Source organism: Chroicocephalus ridibundus, chromosome 3 (genome assembly GCF_963924245.1).
Source record: "Chroicocephalus ridibundus chromosome 3, bChrRid1.1, whole genome shotgun sequence".
In the NCBI taxonomy this organism is placed as follows: Eukaryota; Metazoa; Chordata; class Aves; order Charadriiformes; family Laridae; genus Chroicocephalus; species Chroicocephalus ridibundus.
In genome coordinates, this window is record NC_086286.1 from 24,525,162 (window position 1) to 24,546,753 (window position 21,592).

Here is a 21,592-nt window from a genome sequence, read left to right on the forward strand (position 1 = left end):
ACACTGAAGCTAAACTGTACAAATGTCAAGAAAAATCTGAGTATGACCTTATGTAGACAGAGTTCAGGGTTCAAATTCATTCTTTTGCCATCCGTCCAGGGATTCTTCAAATCACTTCTCAACTCAACTACTAGCGACTCTACTGAGGACATCATCAGCCATCGCACAATTGGTTCTGTAGCAGTGGGAAGTAATGGGAACACTGGAGGAAAACCCACCCACTCTTCAGACTGGGACCCAAAGCTGACAGTTATCTTCAGTTCATACAAAAACAGTGCCTTAAGTTAGGATAAGCAGTCTGTTAAGTGAGCGCAAACTCACACATAATATGACTATTATTATTTAATTATATTTTAGGTCAATTTCTGTTAAATCAATTTCTGTTAAACTTAATTACATCCCTCTATGGCTTTAAACTGGGGCAGCTTCTATTAAGTTTACTTTCTCCTGGGGTTTTCACAGTAAAGACAAATGATAAAGGTCTGGCTACTAAATGAGGGCAGCTATTAAATAAGGACGGCTTGTATTAAAGCTGAATGGTAAAGATGTGGCTACTGGTTGAGAAAACTCCTTAGCAAGGGAAGTGTCTTTTATTTAAAAAAAAAAAAGAGGGTGAAGGAGGAGAGAGAAGGAAATAAACTTTGTTCAATAACTCTTATAAGATACTCTTATAAGAAACTAACAGAATATCCAAAGTTTCACGGCAACTTCCTCTGAAGTTTCTCTTAGAAACTAGTGATAATTTGATACAGGATCCTCCTTAATGAAAGAGAAGAAAATTAGGCACAGCCCCTGGTTCTGGACCAAGAGGTAAAAACAAATCTCAGAAGGACTTGCAATGTGATTTCAGGTAGTTGTTGATAAATAAAAATTCTGTCAGCATTATTCGAGAAGATAAGACTGAGAACCATATATTGTAGTTCAGTTTGGAATTACATCATAATTCGCGAAAGAATACAGTTTAAACAAACTTTTAAAATTATAAACTTCTAGTGTGCATTTTGTTGTGTGGTTTTGGTTTTTTTTTTTCAGGGTGGGTTGGGGAGTTACACCAATCTAGAGTTCTTAAAATTTGTCTCTGTTTTACTCTGGTTCTATGCTTTTTCAGGAGAAACTTGTTTTTTTACTAGCCCTTACACTGCACTAATGCATATATTCTAAAGAATAAAGCTATAAGACAAATAAGAAAAAAATGCATTACTTATGTATCATGTTGGGTTGTTTTGGGGTGTTCTAGAGATATAAAACACTCAAAGCCAGCCTAATCTGAGTGCACAAGCGTATTAGTGGTTCTGTCCACCGACATGTGAATTTCCATAATGATGATGCTGGAATAACACCCAGCCATTTCGTAAAAGCACTCCTTTAATTTCAGACAGTTCCTGGTGGTTTTTGCAATGAACAGTTGCAGTAATTTCATATACACAAAAATGTTTATGAACAATGAGGTTATACTCTTCCACATTAGATGTGATGGCTGATGAAAATATGCAGGGAACCTCTCCTCTGTCTTGTTTACTGTTCCTCATAAGAAACACAGTGGAATACCTTGGGGCCAAAGTAGTTGGCAGCAACTTAGCCCAATGACAGGAAAAATCTGTTTGGCTGAGGGCTTACGCCTGATCTTCACTAAACATCTGTTAGATTTCATAAGAAGAATGTTGAAGTTAATGTACATATTAGTTTTCAAATGTACCCCAGTGAAGAAATTACTGCCGTGAATCTTGATTGCACTTGAGAACTGATGCATTTTTAAAACTGAAACAATATGATGCATTTGAGCAAATTTGCTCAAAAATTCATTTTTAACTCGTTTTTAATTTGAAAGATGTATTTTTTAACCTGAAAGACATATATTTCTGTGAACTCCGGAAGAGAGAACTCAAATATATCAGTTGCCAGGTAAGAGATCACACAGATCAACTTTGACAGATTTTTACGTACCTGAAGTTATATTGTTCAGTTTACCTGATAAAGAAAAACAGCACAATAGTATTTCTTGATTAAAATACCTAACTAATGCACAGGCGTTATGGTTTTTAATGACCTGGAACAAATACTAGGGAATTTGATGAACCTGTCAAAGTACTGAAAGACAAATACTTTTGTAGTCCTCCAAAGTTAGATGTGCCCAGCAGAAATCTATTGTGGGTGCGGGGAAAAAAAATACAAAGCTCCTATCAATCTGCATTCAGTACAGAGAGAATACCACTTGCTAACTTGTTTTGTTCACGCACATCAAAGGTCAATCTAACTGACACTTTATGAGCCTTGTTCCAGGTTTAGGCAGGAAATGGAGAGGAGTGATAAAACTATTATGAACAAAGCAGCAGGTTGTCCCACTGCAGTTCATCCAGTTATAATCATTTTAGACCAGAAAATTATGGCTTCATTTACTTTCCAAGATCTGGTCTAGTCTTCCTAGGGTTTTACCTTTTCAAAAAGAGAACATATTTCAAGGATTTCAGAACACAAAGGTACAGCTGAAGACATGGCAGGTTTTTTAAGTCTGGTTTTGCTGAGTTATGCTCTAACTTTCTGCATAGAATACTTTTAAATGAATACTAATGAGAGATTAGAGGTAGGGGGTCATCAGTATTCTTCATTATATGTAACAATGTAATACACAAGTTATAATTCTATGACAAAGAGGATGTAGCATCAGCTATAGTTGTGGAAAAATAATATAGATTAATAAGCAGCATCCAAAAAAGGTGGATAATTCTTTTCTTTTTCATATATAACCTGCATATGCCATTTTCTCTAATAGCCTTCTAGATGAATTGTTTTTGCCATGTGATCTAGAGGAGACTTCCATAAATACTTTTTCACTAGGCTCCCTTGTATTTTTATGCTTCAGAAAGCAAAGATTTTTCTCAGGCTTTCTGAAGAGCAAAAACTGGACGAATTTTGTCCAACATCCTTTCACTTACAACAAGAAAGTAATGATCACAACCATCCAGTATTTTGTCTGTTTGTTTCCACTGATATCTGAAGAAATAGTCATGGATCAAGACATCAAATGTGCTAGAGGGAAATAATTACCTCTAGTTTAGAGAACTTTCAACTTAAGTACAGGGAAAGACAAGGGATGGATAGGAGAAATAGAGTAGGAACACATACCAACAACAGTTCTAGTCAGAAATCTAAGCGGCGAATTAATCTCTTCTGAAACTATGAAAAGAGTCTGCTTCACTATGTCCACCCCAGTATCTTTCACAATTAATAGTCATAGTATGATTCATGCATGTAACTTGGAGCCAAATCTGCACTTTCATTTATTGTCAATAATCAATTTTCAAACCACATTTAGGGCATAATAATCTATGAGTTCTGAGCATAGGTGAAGAGACAAATTCGTTTTTATGAAAATGGTATGAACCCAGAGTACGTCTAATTAATTAAAAAAAAATTATTATGGATTCATAATAGTGTAAATGAGAACAGAAAGTGGCACAACATGCACAGGCTTAGGATAAAGAGAATGGTGACTGATATATATATATTTGATAATGGAGAGGACCCTACACTCAAAGAAATAGTTTAAATAGTGCCGTAAACTTTTTACAAATGAAAGAAGAGGAAATGAATGCTTTACCACGTGGAGTTGTTATCTTTACCTGACAATCTCATTATTCACAGAAATGGCTTCCAGGTATTTCTTCAGTGCGTAATAATTATGGATATATTTCCGAACATAATAGCCTCGCCATCTTTTCTGAATCTAGAGGAAATAAAAATTTGCTTAGTATATTTCAAATCAAAAGTTTGTATGCATATCAAATATCTGTTGTATTTCCCAAATAATATGGTTTTCTTAAAAGTGATATCAAGTAGAAGCACCAATATGTTTCAATGAAGAAAATGAGGGTAGGATGTAACATATTGTAGTTAAATGGTGATATGAATTTACTATTAAATGCCAACATTAAAAAAATAATCTCAAGCTTTAAACCACTGCTTATATTGAGGTGTGTCAATGAAAAGAAGCGTCTGCTACTTTAAAGTAAAAATTAGCATTCATTCTCAACTGATGGCACCTTGTGGTACAGTTGTGATTATCTCTTCATGTGAGATTTAACAAGAGAATAAGTATCACAGGAAAGCTTTCAGAAAGTCTTTGAGTGGTGTGTCACCAAGAAAATAAAATGATGCACTAAAGCTATTAGGAATAAGATGATACTCATTATTTTTAGATTTAGTACACTCTCCTATTTCCCCCTTGTGCATCACCATGTATTTTCCTCTCTTCTTAAAGTCTCAGAACTAATTAAACAGTTGGTATTTTCCTTTATCAGCGTGGTGGTGTTTGTTTGGTTTTTTTTTAAATAAAAAGGGTTTCGACCTTTAGACATTGTTATTATATGAACAAATAATAGTTATGTGACCAGCTGAACATGGGAACAAGACATGTTAAGCACCAGAAATGCTTCTTTGCACTAGATGATAGTGAATTTCATACTGTTTGGAACTCCACTTTCTCATACACAAGCTTATTGGGTTAAAAAGGGATACAGAAAGAGCAAAGAATGAGTATGCCTTCAGAGATCTGGGATTAAGCAAAATCCTTTGCATGTGAATAAGGATCTTAGCTTTGTTTTTCTGTTTGGCTTCAAAATTTCTCAACAAGAGCAACTTGGCTCCCGTATAGCTGTGTGCTCATTAATGCAGGATTATGGTCCCTTTGAAACTCTTTCTGACAGTCTTCACCTCACAGTTATAAATGCAGAACTGGAAATTTCTGTGTTAAAGGATCAAAACTCAAACTGAAAGACAAAAGACTCAAATTGTATAAAGCTATAATTATCTCCAATGGGCTCGGTGTACCAATTAAATGCCGCATTCTACCTTTATTTACACCACATTCTGTTCAGAATGACCTCACTGATTTCAACTGAATAGAACATAAGTAAGAAAAACCACATTATGTCTTAAAATATTTTATGCTAGATTTCTGTATGTCACAAAACTGAACACTAATCTTTTTGGAAAAGAACATTTTACACAAAGCTTCTGATGATGTTCTTATTTTCAGTGTGAAAGTTCCAAAAGCTTGCTTTTACACAGAAGTATAACACATTACGACTATATTTCTTTTTAATTCCAAGGTGAATGTTTAAAAAATTCTTGGGAAAAAAGAGACAAGTGTGTATGCCCTTCAAAGTAATTAGCAAGTTTCAACAGTGATTGGTACAAAACAATTATTGTCATTGATCAGCACTGAACAGATAATTTTAAACAAAGTCATTGTGTGCTCAGCAGATTACAGCTTGTTAACGGGCAAGTTCTAAATGACCTCTTAAGCTAGTCAAATCAATGATGCATATTCCTCATTAAGTAACATCAAAATGTAAGTGGTCTTATAAATAATGTTTATTTTAAGCACTAAAACAAATGGCAAAACCTTGATATATCAAAAGCCATCTGCTCATGGAAATATTTTTTTCCATAGGATTACTTTTGTTGATGAAAATTTATAGCAACCTTAAATTTTTTAAGGGAGAGCATCATATTCTGACCTAGTATTCAAAACTGAAATTGATTAAAACAAGTTCTCTGATTTAATTTAAAAAGGTGAAACTGATAGTTCTGCTTACAAATAAATGCAACCCAGGAAGACAGAGATGTAGACCGATTTCAAAACTATGAGCATGCGCGTGTCCTCAATGATACTTAAATTGCCAGAACCAAATATGCCTTTCTAATCAGTGACTATAAACTGAATTAAATATTTTAATAACATGATGAGGCAAAACTAAGTGATTAAGTAGAAAAACGTACACAGTTAGCGTTATATTTTCAGAACACTGAAGTATATTAATCATGAATCAAGCTCACAATGTGTGAATATGAGGCACTGTTGGCTTAGGAAACCTAAAGTCTGGCCACATATCTTCTGTGCAGAAACTCAACAGGCCTTGTTCTCTATTGTCCTGGACCTTAGTTAGCTCTTCAATAAACAGATGACAGCAAAAAACTCTCATTCAATGTTTCAGAATGGTAGCATTCTAAATCTGCTATGCAGATATAGCTGCACAAGATTTAGACAGAGGAGAATCAGATTCTGACATTTGCAACTAAATAAAGATCTGTTCTATTGTTTTCTACTGATTTAAATTTCCATTAAAGAAAAAGACATGACTGAAAAAATGGTACTTTGAAGATTTATATCACCTAATGATTCAACATTATATTTCCATTACAAATGAATGGGAACACATTCAATTTCTTTTAAAAATGAAAGACCAAATGCAAAACTCCATTTGACTAGAATACATAATTACGTCTGAAATTTGGTCTTCAAATGCCTTCTAAAAGTACACAGCCAACTTTTAAGAGCTGGCTTGCGCCTTGTATTTTCTCACTGATTTCAGTTGCATGAAACTGTGGCACACTTTCAAACTAACTAACTAAGGAATACACTTAAACCAAAAAAAAGTGCATTTCTGAGAAATTGGATTGCTATTAAACACCTTCAGCTCTCTAACATGCACCAATTCATAGAATCATAGAATGTATTGGGTTGGAAGCGACCTTTAAAGGTCAGCTAGTCCAAGCTCCCTGCAGGAAGCAGGGACATCTTTAACTAGACCAGATTGGTCAGAACCTCATCAAGCCTGGCCTTGAATGTCTCCAGGGATGGGGCCTTCACCACCTCTCTGGGCAACCTGTTCCAGTGCCTCACCACCCTCATTGTAAAGAACTTCTTCCTATTGTCTAATCTAAACCTACCCTGCTCTAGTTTAAAAACATTGCCCCTCGTCCTAGCGCTACATACCCTTGCAAATAGCCCCTTCTCAGTTTTCTCGCAGGTACCCTTCAGGTACTGGAAGGCCGCTATAAGGTCTCCCCGGAGCCTTCCCTTCTCCAGGCTGAACAACCCCAACTCTCTCAAATGTAACATTCTATTTTGTACCTTTGAGAGAATCAGCACTAAGTCAAAAAACTGATGGGAACACACATCTCTTGAGTCCGAGTTATCCTGGAACCAGAAAGGCCACAAAATTAAAATCTATTCTGAGAATCCTCCCCTCTACAGGAGTTTCCTTGGGTTACTCGCCATTCCCACTACATTCCACATTTGGTAGAATTCAAAAGGTAAGATGCCTTGCCTAAAAAGATATAGGCCTCTGAAGTAAAGCGCATTTAGTCCACAAAATAGAAGAATTAGGTAAGATAAAAAGATTTCATACCAAGTTTTATCTCATGTCCTTCCCATGTTTGTTTTACGTGTTGGTTTAACTGCAGTTTCAAAGTTCAGGAGAAAAATGCATATTTCCAGTTAAATATATTTTGCAGTTTTCCCCATAATAAACTTCATTTGCTGTATATTTATTAAAGTGCAACGACTGTTTATACTTTTCTTCATCTAGCAAAATTCATTCATCATCAATGAGATCAGCGCAGTTCCACCTCTACGTTTAGGCAATGAATTGTCCTGTGCCCTCTGAGTAACTCTTTTGAGATTCGGTACATCAAATATCATGCACTAACAAAAGAAAAAGCACAGCCACATCAATGAACACAAAAGCTCTGTATTTGTCAGAATTATAAATATATGTCTACATTGTAAGAATACTCGCAGATAGAATGTTTGGGGGTTTTATCAGTACGGTATATGGTACAATGAACGTTTAAGTGGGGCAAGATGCATGCAGATGCCTTAAATTCAGCTACAGTTTTCAAATACAACACAGACTACTGTGTGTAACTTTAATTTTTAACCATGTACTATTTCCCGCTGTTGCCATCAGCATATCAATCAAGTGTATATTATTCTGGTTTGCTCATTTTATTAAAAGCAAATTCGGAGCACAATTGACTTTTCATTTGTTTAACAAGTGAAGAAATATTTACCCTGACAGCCATTTCATTGTAGAAATTCATCTTCATAATAAAATATGCTGTCTGTGAATCAAGGAAAAAAAAAAGATGGCATATATTTCAGTTACTCAAAGACAGTGCTCCTATTTTTACATATAAAAGATAAGAATCTTTATACATAATACATAATAAGAGTTCTAGTCTTAGAGAGAATAAAATCAAACTTTGTATTGAAGAGATAGGCTTCCTAATACATAATGCAGGCTTAACCAGAAAAATCTATGGTAGTCAAACTAGGAGCTAATGGAGATATATGATCATAAAATGCTCTCCGCTGAGTTTGATAATCAATGGTGCTCTACTGAGAGTAGAATAACAAAGCAGAAATATTCACAAGTGCTGGTGACACGTAGTATTGTATGATTTATTCACTGGGGTTCTTTTAGCCAAAACTCACAGAAACATAAAAGGAATTCATATTTCAAGACGTCTGGTTTAATGAAAAATTCAAAGAAATGCTGTCTTCAGTCGAAATCATTCAAGGATACGGATGCAGTGATGGAGCAAAATTGTGCCTTCCAACCATCTGTACTAAATGTTATGTACTTAGCTGCCTCCCGAGTAATCCTTGGGAATTTTGTTTCATTTAATATTCATTTTAACATCATAAAATCATAAATACAATGATACCATGTTACAGTGAATCCCCTGATATAGAAAACATTTCCTGAAGTCCTGGTTTCCTTCCAATAAAGTAGAATTCCTCTCATAGTGAACGAATCCCCTATTATACTAAGCAATCACTTGGCAGCATAGGTTATTTTAATGGATACATCACTTTAAACTAAGCTTTCACATCTGTTCTGCCCTCTAATTACAAATGCAAAATGAACATAATTCACAATTGTATCATAAAAAGTAAAATATAAGTACTTTGAATGCAAGAGTATGTCCTTTATTTAGCACAACATGCAGCTTTTATGTGTTTCTCATGTTTTAGACACAAATCAAAGGCAAAAGTGCTTTCCCCTGATATAGTGATTTTCTCCCCCATGGCAAACAGGAATTCACTATAAAAGGGTTTCACTGTAATTAGTGTTATTTGAATTGCCTAGTCTGATCCAAAGCAAATTGTCTGTGGAGAGCAGCAGGACTGGATTATTTATCAACAGTCTGGGCAATTAAGAAACAGTTGGCTGCAATATGTTATTTACAAATGAACACAATGATGCTACTTCATTTTAAATTCTCTTTCTTCATTACATTAAGCAAGGCATAATTCCTGCAGTTTAATTAAGGTGCATTTTAAATGCTCACTTTAATATCCTACCAATCTACTAATAATGGAAACAGTAGAAAAGATATTCCTTATATGAAAGAAAAATGCGGGACTGCTAAATTTCAAAAAAGTTCCATGTATATGTGTAGATGTATACATGTCTATATGTGAGGGAATCTCCGCCCCAAAGGTATGAATTAGAATCAATAGTGGACTCTGTCTCCCCTTTTGTCTCCATAAATGCTTTCTGAGTGATACTAACTGTAGATAGCTAATACTGGAATGAAATAATGGTTGGCAGGTCTAAGTATATTCCTAAACTGTTCAATTAAATTGATACAATTTTGCTTTGAAGCTCATCTTTTCTTTCTTTGGAAGGGAATGTAAGAGTTGCCGCACCACCAAATACATAAAGTACATTTTTCATGGAAATTCCTGAGCTTAAAAATGATCATCAGAATTCTGTTCATCAATGATTAAATTAAACAATCTCACATCTTTTTGTTTATTCTTCTCATATTTGAAGGCTGTGAGCACTTAGGTCTGAACCCATTCCATTTCACTGAAAAATCTAAATTGGAGACCTAACGTCATTATGATCTTTATATCATCCATAGTGAAAGACAGTGGGACCACTTTCCCTCTGAGCTTGGCAAAGTATTGAAGGGATCTGCAATTGCATCTGTATCTACTATTTACAGAGCTAGTCAATGGCAACCAGGGTCCTAACTTGCATACCTCACTTAGGAGTGAGAAATCCGAGCCTTACCCTACCACTACCTATCAAAAGTCATCCAAATGCAGAATTGCTCATAATTGAAACTACATGATCTTTAAGATCCCTTCCAACCTAAACCATTCTCTGATTCTATGATATAACTGTCTTACTACCTTATCATTGTGACAAAAGCCAGAGCCTGTATCACCATCTAGGTTCTTTTGCAAATGGATCTCTTTTCTCTGTTTTCTAATCCTGATTAGAATAATAAATACTAGTTCTCCTATTACAAGTGATGGAGAATATATTCATTCCTATTCACAAAAGCAAAGCCATAATTTAGTGCTTCAACCCAAGTCTATATTTATGTGCTTTCCTAGTAAACAAAAGACTCTTTCCTGAACAGGGGCCTTTCTGGAGGAAGACTCCTTTCTTATGCTTAAGTGGAATTTCCTGCATTTCAGCTTGTGCTTCTCATTCTTTCACTGGGTGCCGATTCCAAGATGACACTGTCAGGCTGACCCTCTGGAAAGAATTCTCTTGCCATCTCACCTCCGCTTCTGATCCATGAAGTCTTTGTATCTGTCTCTGATGTCAATATAAAGGTTTCCCTACTAGTTTACTTTGTCTATGATTCCAAAATATATTTGAAGCCTTTTGTGTATAAACTGTTGTACTACTTTCTCCTTTTCTGTTCAAAAACATGTTTCGGGATCACCTACAAATGTGATCTGATCCTGATTGGTGTTTCCTTTTTCTTCAAACAGTTAATACAAAGTGACAAATTCAAACGAGAACCAAAATTTGATTAAGAGTAGATTGAGAGAAGGAACAAACACATGGCCTAAGTTGGGAACAGGCCCTTTTTTTAATATATAGAGCAAATAGGCATTTGTTTAATTCCTATTGGACTGGGCTATTTAAAACTGGTTACTATTTAGGGTGGTGTCAAACTACATCACATAAGATATTCACTTTTTTCAACTGCATCTCCTTCCAAAGTGAGCTGAAAATATGTCCATCATGCATGCCGGCTTCATATAACAATGAAATGCTAAAATTCCCTTTGCTTTAACAAGGGATTTCTTGACTTTGACATATATTGTAAAAAGAAAGAGTGACATACAGTTTGATTCATGTTCCAGTGTTTGCCTGGTTTTAAAATTCATCCTTTCCTGAAAGTATGAATTTTCAGAATCCAGAATGACCCATGTAACTAAGTTCTTAAGAAAACTATAGGAGCACAGTTCTTAATTTTGGTTTGAGATTAATATTAGGAAACAAAGCTTTATACCAAAGCACCTATATTTAGAATATAGAAAGGCACATAACTTTAGTATATAAACACCATCGATTATTTTTTTTTAAACTTAATATATTTTAACAACCAAAGGAAGAGGCACTAGAGGAGTAACAAATGAAATACTAGTAGTGATGCACATATGGACAGGCAATCTGATCAGCCTCAGCCTTTGTTATTTTCCGCATCAGTACCACTCACATTTCACAATTTTGAATATAATCATTAAAATGATTTATTATCAAGTAATCATGGGTATTTTGTGCATATGCTTTGCCTTGTTTGCTGGCAGCAGATACCAATCCAATCATTATCAGTGGACAAATTTTAAAGTGACCAATTTTTTCTGTATTTAAGGAAGTATCATGTCAAACGTACTGTGTTTCATAATCAGGAGTCATTACAACAGTTATTAGCAAGAGTTCAATGCAAACACTAACTGATCCTTTAACTTAAAAGTTGCATTAAGCTGCTGAGAAGATTTTTATTTCTTTTTAAAGTATTCCAAATTCAGCCATTGACTGAGTAAAGGCAGTATAACAATGAATATAGGGCATGAACTTGAATTTTATATTTAAGTCCACCACAAAACAAACAATACTGAATATAGAGGTCGAAAGGGAGAAAAAGGTGCCTTTTCATCTGCTACTTGTACGGCTTTCAGGTTAGCTTCCAATCAAGCTGCCCTATTTAGTCCTCTCCAACCAAAGAGATGTCTCTCTTTTATTTTTTTCTTTTTTTTGGACTCGTTTGTTTTGACTGAAATACAACACTTTAACTTCAATAAAATTAATCAAGAATAAATGACTAACAAATTTAAATCTATTGTAAAATATTAACATAAATTGATAAATTAGTGAAGCAAACTACATATTAAAAACTTAATTGTTTTATGTTAAAGGCAAATTAGTCTCTTCTTAATCTCCTAAACTTGTTAACAGAGGTTTTAGCTTGTGTGCTACCATACACTTTTGCTATCTTCAAGTCTGTCAAGGGATTAGATTGACTGTGATCTGCCATGTGCCTTAAGGCAAAACCTCAAATACTTCAAGGTTCATTAAGTAAGAAATTTAAACCACTAAAATATAGAACAGCAATGTGTAGACACATTGGCTTATTTTATTTTCAGAGTTAAAAGTTCTACCAGGAAAAAAAGCATCTTGAAAAGCTCCAATCCTGCAATTAGCATCGTGTGGGCAGGCTTCTGCATGAGCAGATCTCATTGCTGGTTTGGGGACTAATACTCCAGAGCTACAACCACTTAAACACTGACTTAACTTGACCATTATGAGTAGGCTTACTGAAATTAATGGTGCTTTTCATGATAGTAAAGTTAAGTACGTGTCTGTGTGTATAAAGGATCAAGTTTCAGCTTTTTAATTTCAACAAGTGAACGAATTAGTTTGCATGTATTCTATAAATAACCAAACAAAACTTTTAAAACTAGTTTTCTACCTCCACCATTTTTCTGAAGTATCTTCTGCTTTGATAACCTCTCCACCACTTCTGTATAAAAATCACCCTTTTGTTCAGATATCTAAAATGAAATATATTAACAAAATTATGATTATTTTGAGACTTTATAATATAACTTTATTTTTTTCCTAGTATTAAAAATAACATATAGTGTATTACACATACTTATTCCTTATATACAGAAGGCCACCGCAAACATACTTTATACATATACATGTATATGCACACACATACACTTATAAACCAATATGTACACATATTTATACATACATACATGCTTCCGGTTTGGAAAAAATAGTCTACTGCAAATTTACTTACACATTATTTCAGTTATCATTACAAAAGTTTAATGAAATAGCCTTACAAATGTAATTTGCATGATAGATGACTTATTTTCATGGGTTGTTTTAACCAATATATCTGACCAATTCAGAATTTTTTTCAGTCACATGCAGCACTTTCACAGCTTTGCATTTTTTTAATATTTTACAAAACCCACAGATATCTGTAATTTTTAGACTAATTTTTTGCTATTATAAAATTACACCTAGCTTAATTGTAACTAAATCTTTACTCTGTCCTCAGTATATAAATACACACTTTATTACGCCACTAAAAATTCCATAATTGATGTCTCACATCAATTTTGCAGAAAATAATGCAATTATTACTTTGGGGAGCATTCATATCACCAAACTATGGACATCAAATTTAGAAACCTTACAGTACAGCTGGAGTCACTCAGGGGAGGCAGCCTTTTCCAGCAGGTAATTCAAAGGCCCTAAGTGAGAGGGTAATTCGGAACACTGACAACTGGCTATACTGAGCCTGTGCTTCTAAATCAGACACCACATCCACCTCTGGGAAGAGGACACTGAGCAGGATCACTCTGTACACAGTTGCAGAGAAAATCCTCTTCTACACTTAGCTGATTTAGTTCTTCTTACACGCTTATTACAATTACGTTGTTCTTCTTGCATTGGTCACTACTAAATCCAACTGCGCATGTAGAAGAGCATTTTCCTACAGAACAGATTGGCAAAGACACTTGGGGTTTCACTTTCTTCTGCTGCATGCTGTTGTTACTCATGTGCTGGAAGCAGAGGGGCGTTAACCAGTCCTCTGTCTTTGTAGGGGCCTTTGACATTGATGGCAAAGCTGATATTCCTTGGGCAGTTGAAATACCCTGTTCGTTTGCCTGCTGAACGCTTGCATCTGATAGCTGCATCCTGAGACAACACACTTGAACCAGCAATGGAAAACAAATTACCAGTGGTTTTTTTTTAGTAAGTGCACATAATGGCTGTAGCCTCTTTTTATGAGGGAAATACTGGCTGTTAAGTACTTAATGTTATTTAATCTAATAATCCTCCAGGCTTGATACAGCATGTCTGTGTGATACATAATGACTTGTGACAGACAAGAGATCACACTAGAAGATGTAACAATCCCTCTTCCTCACAATCTTAATTTTCATGAAGATACAGAAATTTGAGCACATGAGTTTGACCAATTGGGTTTATGATCATAAAAAATGGAGAAGGGCCTCCTCGGAGAAGGGACCAACCATAGTGTTTCCAAAAATTTTATATCAATGTCACTATGGCATTTTACAGAACAAAGTAATCGTACATTATCTCTGTTTTATAAATGGAGAAAATTATGTAAAGAAAGATTTTTTAAAACTACCTGGTCAAATCCAGCAGTAGAACTTAATTTTCAACAATAAGAGTCCAGTTACCATACACCCACTAGGCAATTTTTCTGTAACAGCCACAATAACAGAGATAAGAAAAGTCTCTGCAAACAACAAATCTGAGGGACATCTTTTTTTTTTCCACTCATGCCAAGATTTCTTAAACAGTACTGCGTATCTGTTCTGAAGATGGACTATTCCCATGCTACTTATTATCATCATGCCTTTTTAATTGTATGCAGTTCTGAAATTAAAAATTGTTGCTTCTTACAGTGCCACAGCATGCATTTCATTCTATTTAAAAGTAGAATAACAGGGGGTGTTCCTTTTCAAAATGTTCCTATTTTATTAAAATCAAGAAATACCATGAGAAATTTTGGGGAAAAAAATCAAGACTGAAATACAGATTGAGATAGGCTTAGTATACTACCTCAGATAGGCTCGGACTCTGCATCCTCGAAACCAGCTCTGGATTTTGATAGCAGCTTTGTACTCTATTTTTCTGATTTCATCTACAGATCTGAAAATATAAAAAGTAGTAATAGTTGTCAGCACGGTAATTTAATACTAAAGCAGAAAAATTCTTCTAAATATATTTTACTGTTGCAGTTTGTGGTTTTTTTCACCAGGTTTTTCACTTTTTAATTCTACGTAGTTCAATAATAGTGCAGAACAATATAATTTACATCAGTTTTGTCATATAAAGAAAAGAAAGACAGAGAGTATCACAACTTGTAGATGATACAGGGTTTGGGAGAGTGTATTTCTTATGCCCATACAATACTGAATATCCATGTCAGCATGTCATGGACTTCTTCCATTGTAGGTGAAATATATGGATAATGCTTTAATGATAATTAGGCCAGAATGATAACATGAATATAAAATAAAATAACTGTGGTCAATATTATCATGATAAATAACAATCAAATTAATAAGAAGCATATATTAAGGGTGAGATATAGTTGAAATACATTGTTTTATGATCGTTACAAAATATTTTATTTGTTTATTACCTGAACAGTGGTAGCATCAATAATGGTGACAGATACACTCCTTATCTGTAGATTTTTTTAATGAATACAAACTATCTTACAGGGCAAAAGTAGAGGATTTAGGTATTTTAGCTAGTTTCCTAGGAAGGAATTTAAAGAGAAGAAATATGAAAAAGAAGGAGAGGTGACTGAAGGAAAGTGAGATACAAATGTAAGTTAAAACTATTATGAGTTAGAACAACAAAAGCATAGGAAAGAAAATAGATGCGGAAATTTCCAGACTTTGGAAGGTGTGGAATGTCAGGATATGAAATCTTAGTGTGGCTAAAAAGGAAGTCAGGAATTTGAAAATAAATGGTGTTAGTAATTCAGATAGATTCCAAAGGGATGACCATGGGGATTTTTTTATGTGGAATTACAGTAGTCGATGGAACAGTTTATTGAGTCTTGACAGGATTTTTCACAATGGGAATTCAAAGACATGGATTTTGAAGATAATGTAGAAATGAAACTGGCAGCATATTCACACGTGCTGCAGACAGGCAAGGAGGGAACAAAAGGAAACAAAAGAATTAGAAAATATACTAGGGTTGCAACATTGATTAATATAGATGCTAGAGGAACTAATGAAAAAGAGGATACAAAGAAAGATAAGAATTTTTTTTTAAGTTACATGAGAAGAAAGTTATCTAGAAAGAGATACTAGTGAGGCGGCTGAAGATGTAGGTGGAGAACTGATGATCTCAAGGAGATTTTCAATAACTATTAGCTGTCAAAGCTTTGTGTAAATGACATAGTACAAGGAAAAGGCATGTGCACAAGTGGAAAAGAAGCACAAGTAAAAGGACCTCATCAGAAAGTGAGAAAATAATTCCAAGAGGTAGTCCTTGATTGCCTCATTTCTGTGACTCTGTCTCTTAGGAGAATAGTGTTGTGACAAAGCTAAAAGTCACCTAAAGAAAACCATGAATCTGAAAGAGATTAAACAAATATATGAATCTGGAAAAGATTATTAATAGACTTTAGTAAGAAATCATTACTATGATGAGTTTCAATGCTGAGGGGTAGAACCCAGCCATGAGATCACATCTAGCTTTCATTGACATTTTTTTTTGTTTTAAAACTTCAATAACTGCCAAGTCTTTGAACTTAAAATTATATTTTAATTTTCATGGATCTTTTTGCTATCCCATTTGTATTAGGAACGTATTTAACAAATAGTTTAGTTTGTTACAACTGCTACAAAAGAACAATTATGTTACTATCAGTTAGTTTTCTTAACTAGTTGATCTTAGTTAACTCTGTTAACGAAGTGTTGTGTCAACATTAATTGCCTCAGTAAACACCAACAAGATTAATTTTTATCTGATAAATTAGGATTATCCTCATTATATTTCTTGAAAAACGAAACACAGATTTACTACCAGAGATCAAGAAGCATTAGATCAATTCATTTTATATCATCTGGTGCAGCATGTGCTCTCAAATCACATTAAGTGGGCACAAATTTTCATCATCATCCGACATGCATCAGACCTGTCCAGTACCTGGTAACTGTGGAAAACAGACTTTTTTTACCTAAAACCACAGAATAAGTCGATATCAAAGCTGGCATTTATGCTAGAGACCTTCCTTGTTCCTTTCTTGTGCAGCATCCTAGACTTCATAGGATGCAGACACCTCCAGATTACAGCAGAAGTAGTAGTTTGGGGTATAAATTGCTCAAGCTGACAACCGCCCTTCTGATCAGATTGCATAGTTGTCATACCGTTTGGATTAAGCTTTTAGAGTCACACATACTTCCCAAAGACTTTACTAAATATTAAAAAGGCATACTCAAAGGCAGCAAGTAGGTTCTTACATAAGTAAGTGATAAAATTGTTCAATGCTTAAAATAAGAGAATGCATTAACAGATCCTCTATATTTTAATGCTTATGGTGACAGAGTATTTATCAAGGTACAGGCTTATGACATTTTTGCATTGCGCATCATTGGGCAAGTCCTTCCCTAGAAAGGTGCTTCCCCTAAAAAGTCAGTTTAGAAGACCTCATACCTCTGACATAAATAGAGTTCTGCATAAAGCATGATAGGAATGTTATGAAGATCAGAAGAACATTATTAAGATCAGGTAAACCTGTCTAACCACAACCAACAAGCAAGATATTACAGTTATCAACCTGCCCTAATTTTTAATAGAACAAGTGTACAGTCCTAAAATAGCAAATGCATTGTGAAAGATAAAGTAAGTTTCCTAATTTTGGGATTTACTTTAAGGCACTTCAATTACTATGTTCCTTCTGTGGCAGTAATTGCTAGCAAGAGTTTTCACCAGGGTTGCTTTAAGTCAAGCTGCCCTGGAGGGTCTAGAGTGTGTTCTAGACATTCTATAGAATTCTGCTTTTAGGTCTTGATAGATAGGTAAAGAAGAAACATTTGTCTTTGTCTTAAAGCGTGTTTGGCACACATGGAACTAAATCCTTCAGGTCTTACCATTGGAGGTATTCACAAACAGGGCAACTCATACAATAAAAGGTCAATATTTGGTAATCTATATTCTTCTGCACCTTCTGATGTTTCAGATCAACTCAGATCTTTCGGGGAATATGGTATTTCGATGCAGAATACTAACTTAATAGAGTAAGTAACCTCTTTTTTTACAGCATCATGTATTTTCATCCGAATGCCCTCAACCTATTTGTGAATGATGAGTGACTGCACAAATTACATGGACTTGTACTCACAGCATTCCAGATTTGACAATTTTAACAGATCTATTACATTATGTAGATAAAGCATAGTTCAGAAAGGGAAATTAAAGCTGTTGTCTGACTTCAAAATACAAATGCTTCAAAAATAATTCAAAGACCACTGCAAATTGGACACACTTTAATGCCCAGAACTTATTTGTTAAATTTAAAAGTTAAATAAGGTTCTATCAAAATCTCTAAACAAGATATTCTGATTTGTTTCAGGATTTTACTGACAGCTGTGTTGAAGTAATCCAAGGTTTTCACCCTAAAGAACAAAGATCAGATTACTGATCAGCCCTTCGGTTGCTGAGCTGGACTGTTTGAAGCTTCTCATTTAAATTCTCAGCTGAAAATCTGAATTTCAAGAAGCTGATGGATTATAGCCTATCCTTAAAAGGGAAACAATTCACTTTTGGAAAGCTCTGCCAAAAAACAAATCCCCAAACATCAAGCATGCTGCCCTCCAATGGATTTCCACGTCTGGCTCAGCCTGCTCTTTCTAACCTGAAATACGTGAAATACAAGCATAGTCTCCTGTAACTGATGCTCTTTTAGTGAACTGCTGTGTGTACGAGCTGAAGTTCAGGGAAAGAACAGGAAAACACAACACTTTATATGCAGTCAGGACTTGAACTCAGTGTAACTTTTAGTGATGTTCATGAGCTTTGTGATTCATGCTAATGATGTTGTATTGGGATTCTAAAACAACTGATTCATTAATTAGAAGAGGAAAAAACCCCTACAACTATGCTAAACACGCTCTTTTTTTCTGTTTAAGTATTAGCATAGCACATACAGCAGCAACATCGATACAGTTGGACAGAAGGGTTTACAGGACAAAACTGTGCAATATTAAAACAGGTCTTAAAACATTTTATTTCCTAAAATCTGATCTGGTAGAAGTTGGCCACCACCACCTTAGCAGTCAGAAAACTCAGCAGCACAAACTGTCCCACTGTGAAGCCAAGGGTAAGAGGTGATCTGTTCCATCGGCCCACTGCTCTCTCTCTACATGGGCCATTTTGGACCTTTAGTAGAATAAACATCTCCTTAACTAAGTAGAAAAAGGCAAAACATGTCCCAGGTACTAGAAACTCAAACTGTGTAACCTAATTTAGAAACAAAGCTCAGTTTTCAGCAGTGTGGATAATAAATACCAACACGCTCAGAAGCTGGGAGGGGGTTTTCTGTCAATTAACTTCCGAAAAACAAAAAAAGTAAAAAAAAAAAAAAAGTGGTGCCTTTTTCAACAGGCTAAACTAAACGTCCAGTAAAAATTCCAGATTTGAGCCAGGACAGCAAGGCCTCACGGTCCCAGTGTGAGTAAAACTCTGGGCAGAGCTATGCCGAAGGAGCGGAGCGGGGCGGGAGAGGGGAGGCCGGCTCCTGCGGCGGCCGCTGCCCGCCCCGCCAGTCCCAGCCCAGCGTGAGGAGGGGCGTCCCGCCACACCACCGGCACGACCCGGTTACCTTTTCCTACGGAAATACTCCTCCCGCAGCCCCGATAGCCTCGCCTGAAGTCGGGCCAGGGCGTCCATGCTCGTTCCCTCCTGCCAACCCTCCCGACGCCGCCACCATGGCAACGGGACCGTACCACTCTGCGGCGGAGCGGGGGTGGCCCTCCCCCAGGCAGCCCTGCCTGCAGGGGCACCGGCGGCAGCGGCAGCCCCGCGGAGCGGGACCAGGACGGAAGCCAAGCCAAGAGAAGTAGTGCTGGAGGAGACGCTCTTCCCCCGGGCAGCGGTCCGGAGAGTGAGGGGAAGAGGTGAGATGGTCGCGCCCGGCTTCCTCCCGGCGCCGCAGCTGCTTCCGGGCTCTCATCATGGGGGACTGAGGAGCAGCGCTGGCCGCCCGCGTCCTCCCCTCCCGGCTCTCGCCCGCGAGCCCCCGGCGCTACCGCCGGTCCCCGCCCCGTCTCCCCTCGGCCCAGTCTCTGCGAAGTGGCGCCAGCCTCCCCGGGGAGCGGCCGGGGGAGGCGCCGGGTTCATGTTCCGGGTCGCTGAGCCTACCCCGACCCGAGCTCAGGCGGCGAGAAAGAGCTGGTAAGCCCAGGCCCCGGGGGCGCCGGAGCCGCCGTGGAGGGTGGCACGTCTCCGCCACCCCCTGCCTCTCGCCGGGGCGGTTACTGTATTTGGGGGAGGGGATCGCAGACAGCATCTCCGCAACGTGTGAGGGGCTTGGGAACGCAGGGGCGAGTGGTGCCCTCGCCCCGGCCGGCCCTCCCCGCTGCCCGGCGGGCTGCCAGGCCTCGCCTGGCCTGTCTCAATCCCTACTCCTCCTCCCGTTGCTGCTGGTTACCTGGGGGAGAGTCGTCGGTGCTTTCCACTGCGCTCGAGGCCGCCGGAGGAAGAGGGGCTGGCGGCCGGGCAGATGCCCCTGGCACGTCTCAACGGCTCTCGCCGCCTTTGTGAGCGAGCAGTGGGCTGGGGGAAGAAACTTCCCCTCGTTGCTGAAAAAGGACGGCAGGCAAACGATAAATCAAAACTTTTGCTACAAGCTTATTTTGGTTTTTTGTGTGTGTTTGTATTTTTCTAATTGTGGTAGACCCTCTAAGGCCTAAACCCTTTGCAGTGTGTGTTGCAGAAACATCCACTTAGATGTGGTTGCTGCTCTGGAGCTATTTTGTTGGAAACCAAGAATCAACAAGTGCAGCTGTAGCCAATGAGCAAGGAAAGTATGGGTAGTTCTACTGCAATATCAAATGTACTGTTTTGTGTAATTCCATATGCTAGCATTGTGACACCAAAGGCTATATTGTTTTTATTGTGGAACTGTGAAGAGGGGAAACTGAGTAACAGGCTAGAAAAAGGGGAAAGCTAGTTTTGTTAATAGGCCGTGGAGGTATAAAGGCTGGTAGTGGAGAGGCATGATGGAAGCGAGACGTCCCAAACAACCAGCTAGGAAGCCTTTCATTTCCTTCATGAAACATTAGGTATCTTGTGCTATGTTAGGTATTAACCGATGTGTATAACTTCTAGTTCATTTTACTTTTAGTAATGGAGGTGGAGAGGAGCATGGTGGGGTTTTGTTTGTGTTTTTTTTTTTTCCTTGAATGTTGGTAACTTGAGGCCTTGAGGCTATGTTATATAGACAGACACCTGCCTATAGAGTTCCCAGATCTGAAATAGATTTTCTTTTACATTTTTCTTTGGGTTTTTTGGGGGAAATGGGGAAGAAGGGGAAGAGAAAGGCTCCAGACTTAGTTTTCTTACCTAGGAAACTTCATTCTGTCTCCCCTTCTGCTGATACCAACACTTTTTTCCTATGCATATTTTCATGGCTTCTTTACATTTTTCTAAGTGAGAAAGCTTTCCAAGAGGGAATTTATTTGGCAAGATAATATATATTTGCTAGAAGTTTGCAAGTATGGCTAGGTGTGAGAATTTGCCTGGTGTAAATGTAACTTTACTTCTGATGGTGTAATTCAGAACGCTTGAGAGAATGAGGTATATTCTAGTGGGCAGAAGTATTTTTATTTCAGCACTAATCCTGCATGCAGTAGGAACATTGCCTAAGGCATTCTGAACTTCTACCTGTACTCTGAGAAAGTTTT

The 21,592-nt window shown here is 37.0% G+C and overlaps 2 protein-coding genes across 4 annotated transcripts in view; one reads left to right on the top strand and one right to left on the bottom strand.

Annotated features, from left to right (window-relative positions):
* The window catches only part of SPATA17 (spermatogenesis associated 17), an 87,464-nt gene extending 67,770 nt beyond the window's left edge, over positions 1 to 19,694 (bottom strand). Inside the window, exons 1-5 of one of the 3 annotated variants that reach the window (XM_063330968.1) lie at positions 19,510 to 19,602; positions 14,724 to 14,813; positions 12,577 to 12,658; positions 7,858 to 7,908; positions 3,621 to 3,724 (exon numbers count right to left, since the gene is read on the bottom strand). In XM_063330968.1, coding sequence (XP_063187038.1) covers positions 3,621 to 3,724; positions 7,858 to 7,908; positions 12,577 to 12,658; positions 14,724 to 14,813; positions 19,510 to 19,577 — 395 coding nt within the window. In that variant the 5' untranslated portion in view covers positions 19,578 to 19,602. Of the gene's footprint in view, positions 1 to 3,620; positions 3,725 to 7,857; positions 7,909 to 12,576; positions 12,659 to 14,723; positions 14,814 to 19,509; positions 19,609 to 19,633 lie in introns of those variants that run through there. The other 2 variants (XM_063330971.1, XM_063330970.1) reach the window with 2 other exon arrangements.
* Positions 19,695 to 19,809: 115 nt separating this feature from the next.
* GPATCH2 (G-patch domain containing 2) overlaps positions 19,810 to 21,592 on the top strand; it is a 130,172-nt gene continuing 128,389 nt past the window's right edge. The window contains exon 1 of the mRNA XM_063328430.1: positions 19,810 to 20,081. Coding sequence (XP_063184500.1) covers positions 19,810 to 20,081 — 272 coding nt within the window. The remainder of the gene's footprint in view (positions 20,082 to 21,592) is intronic.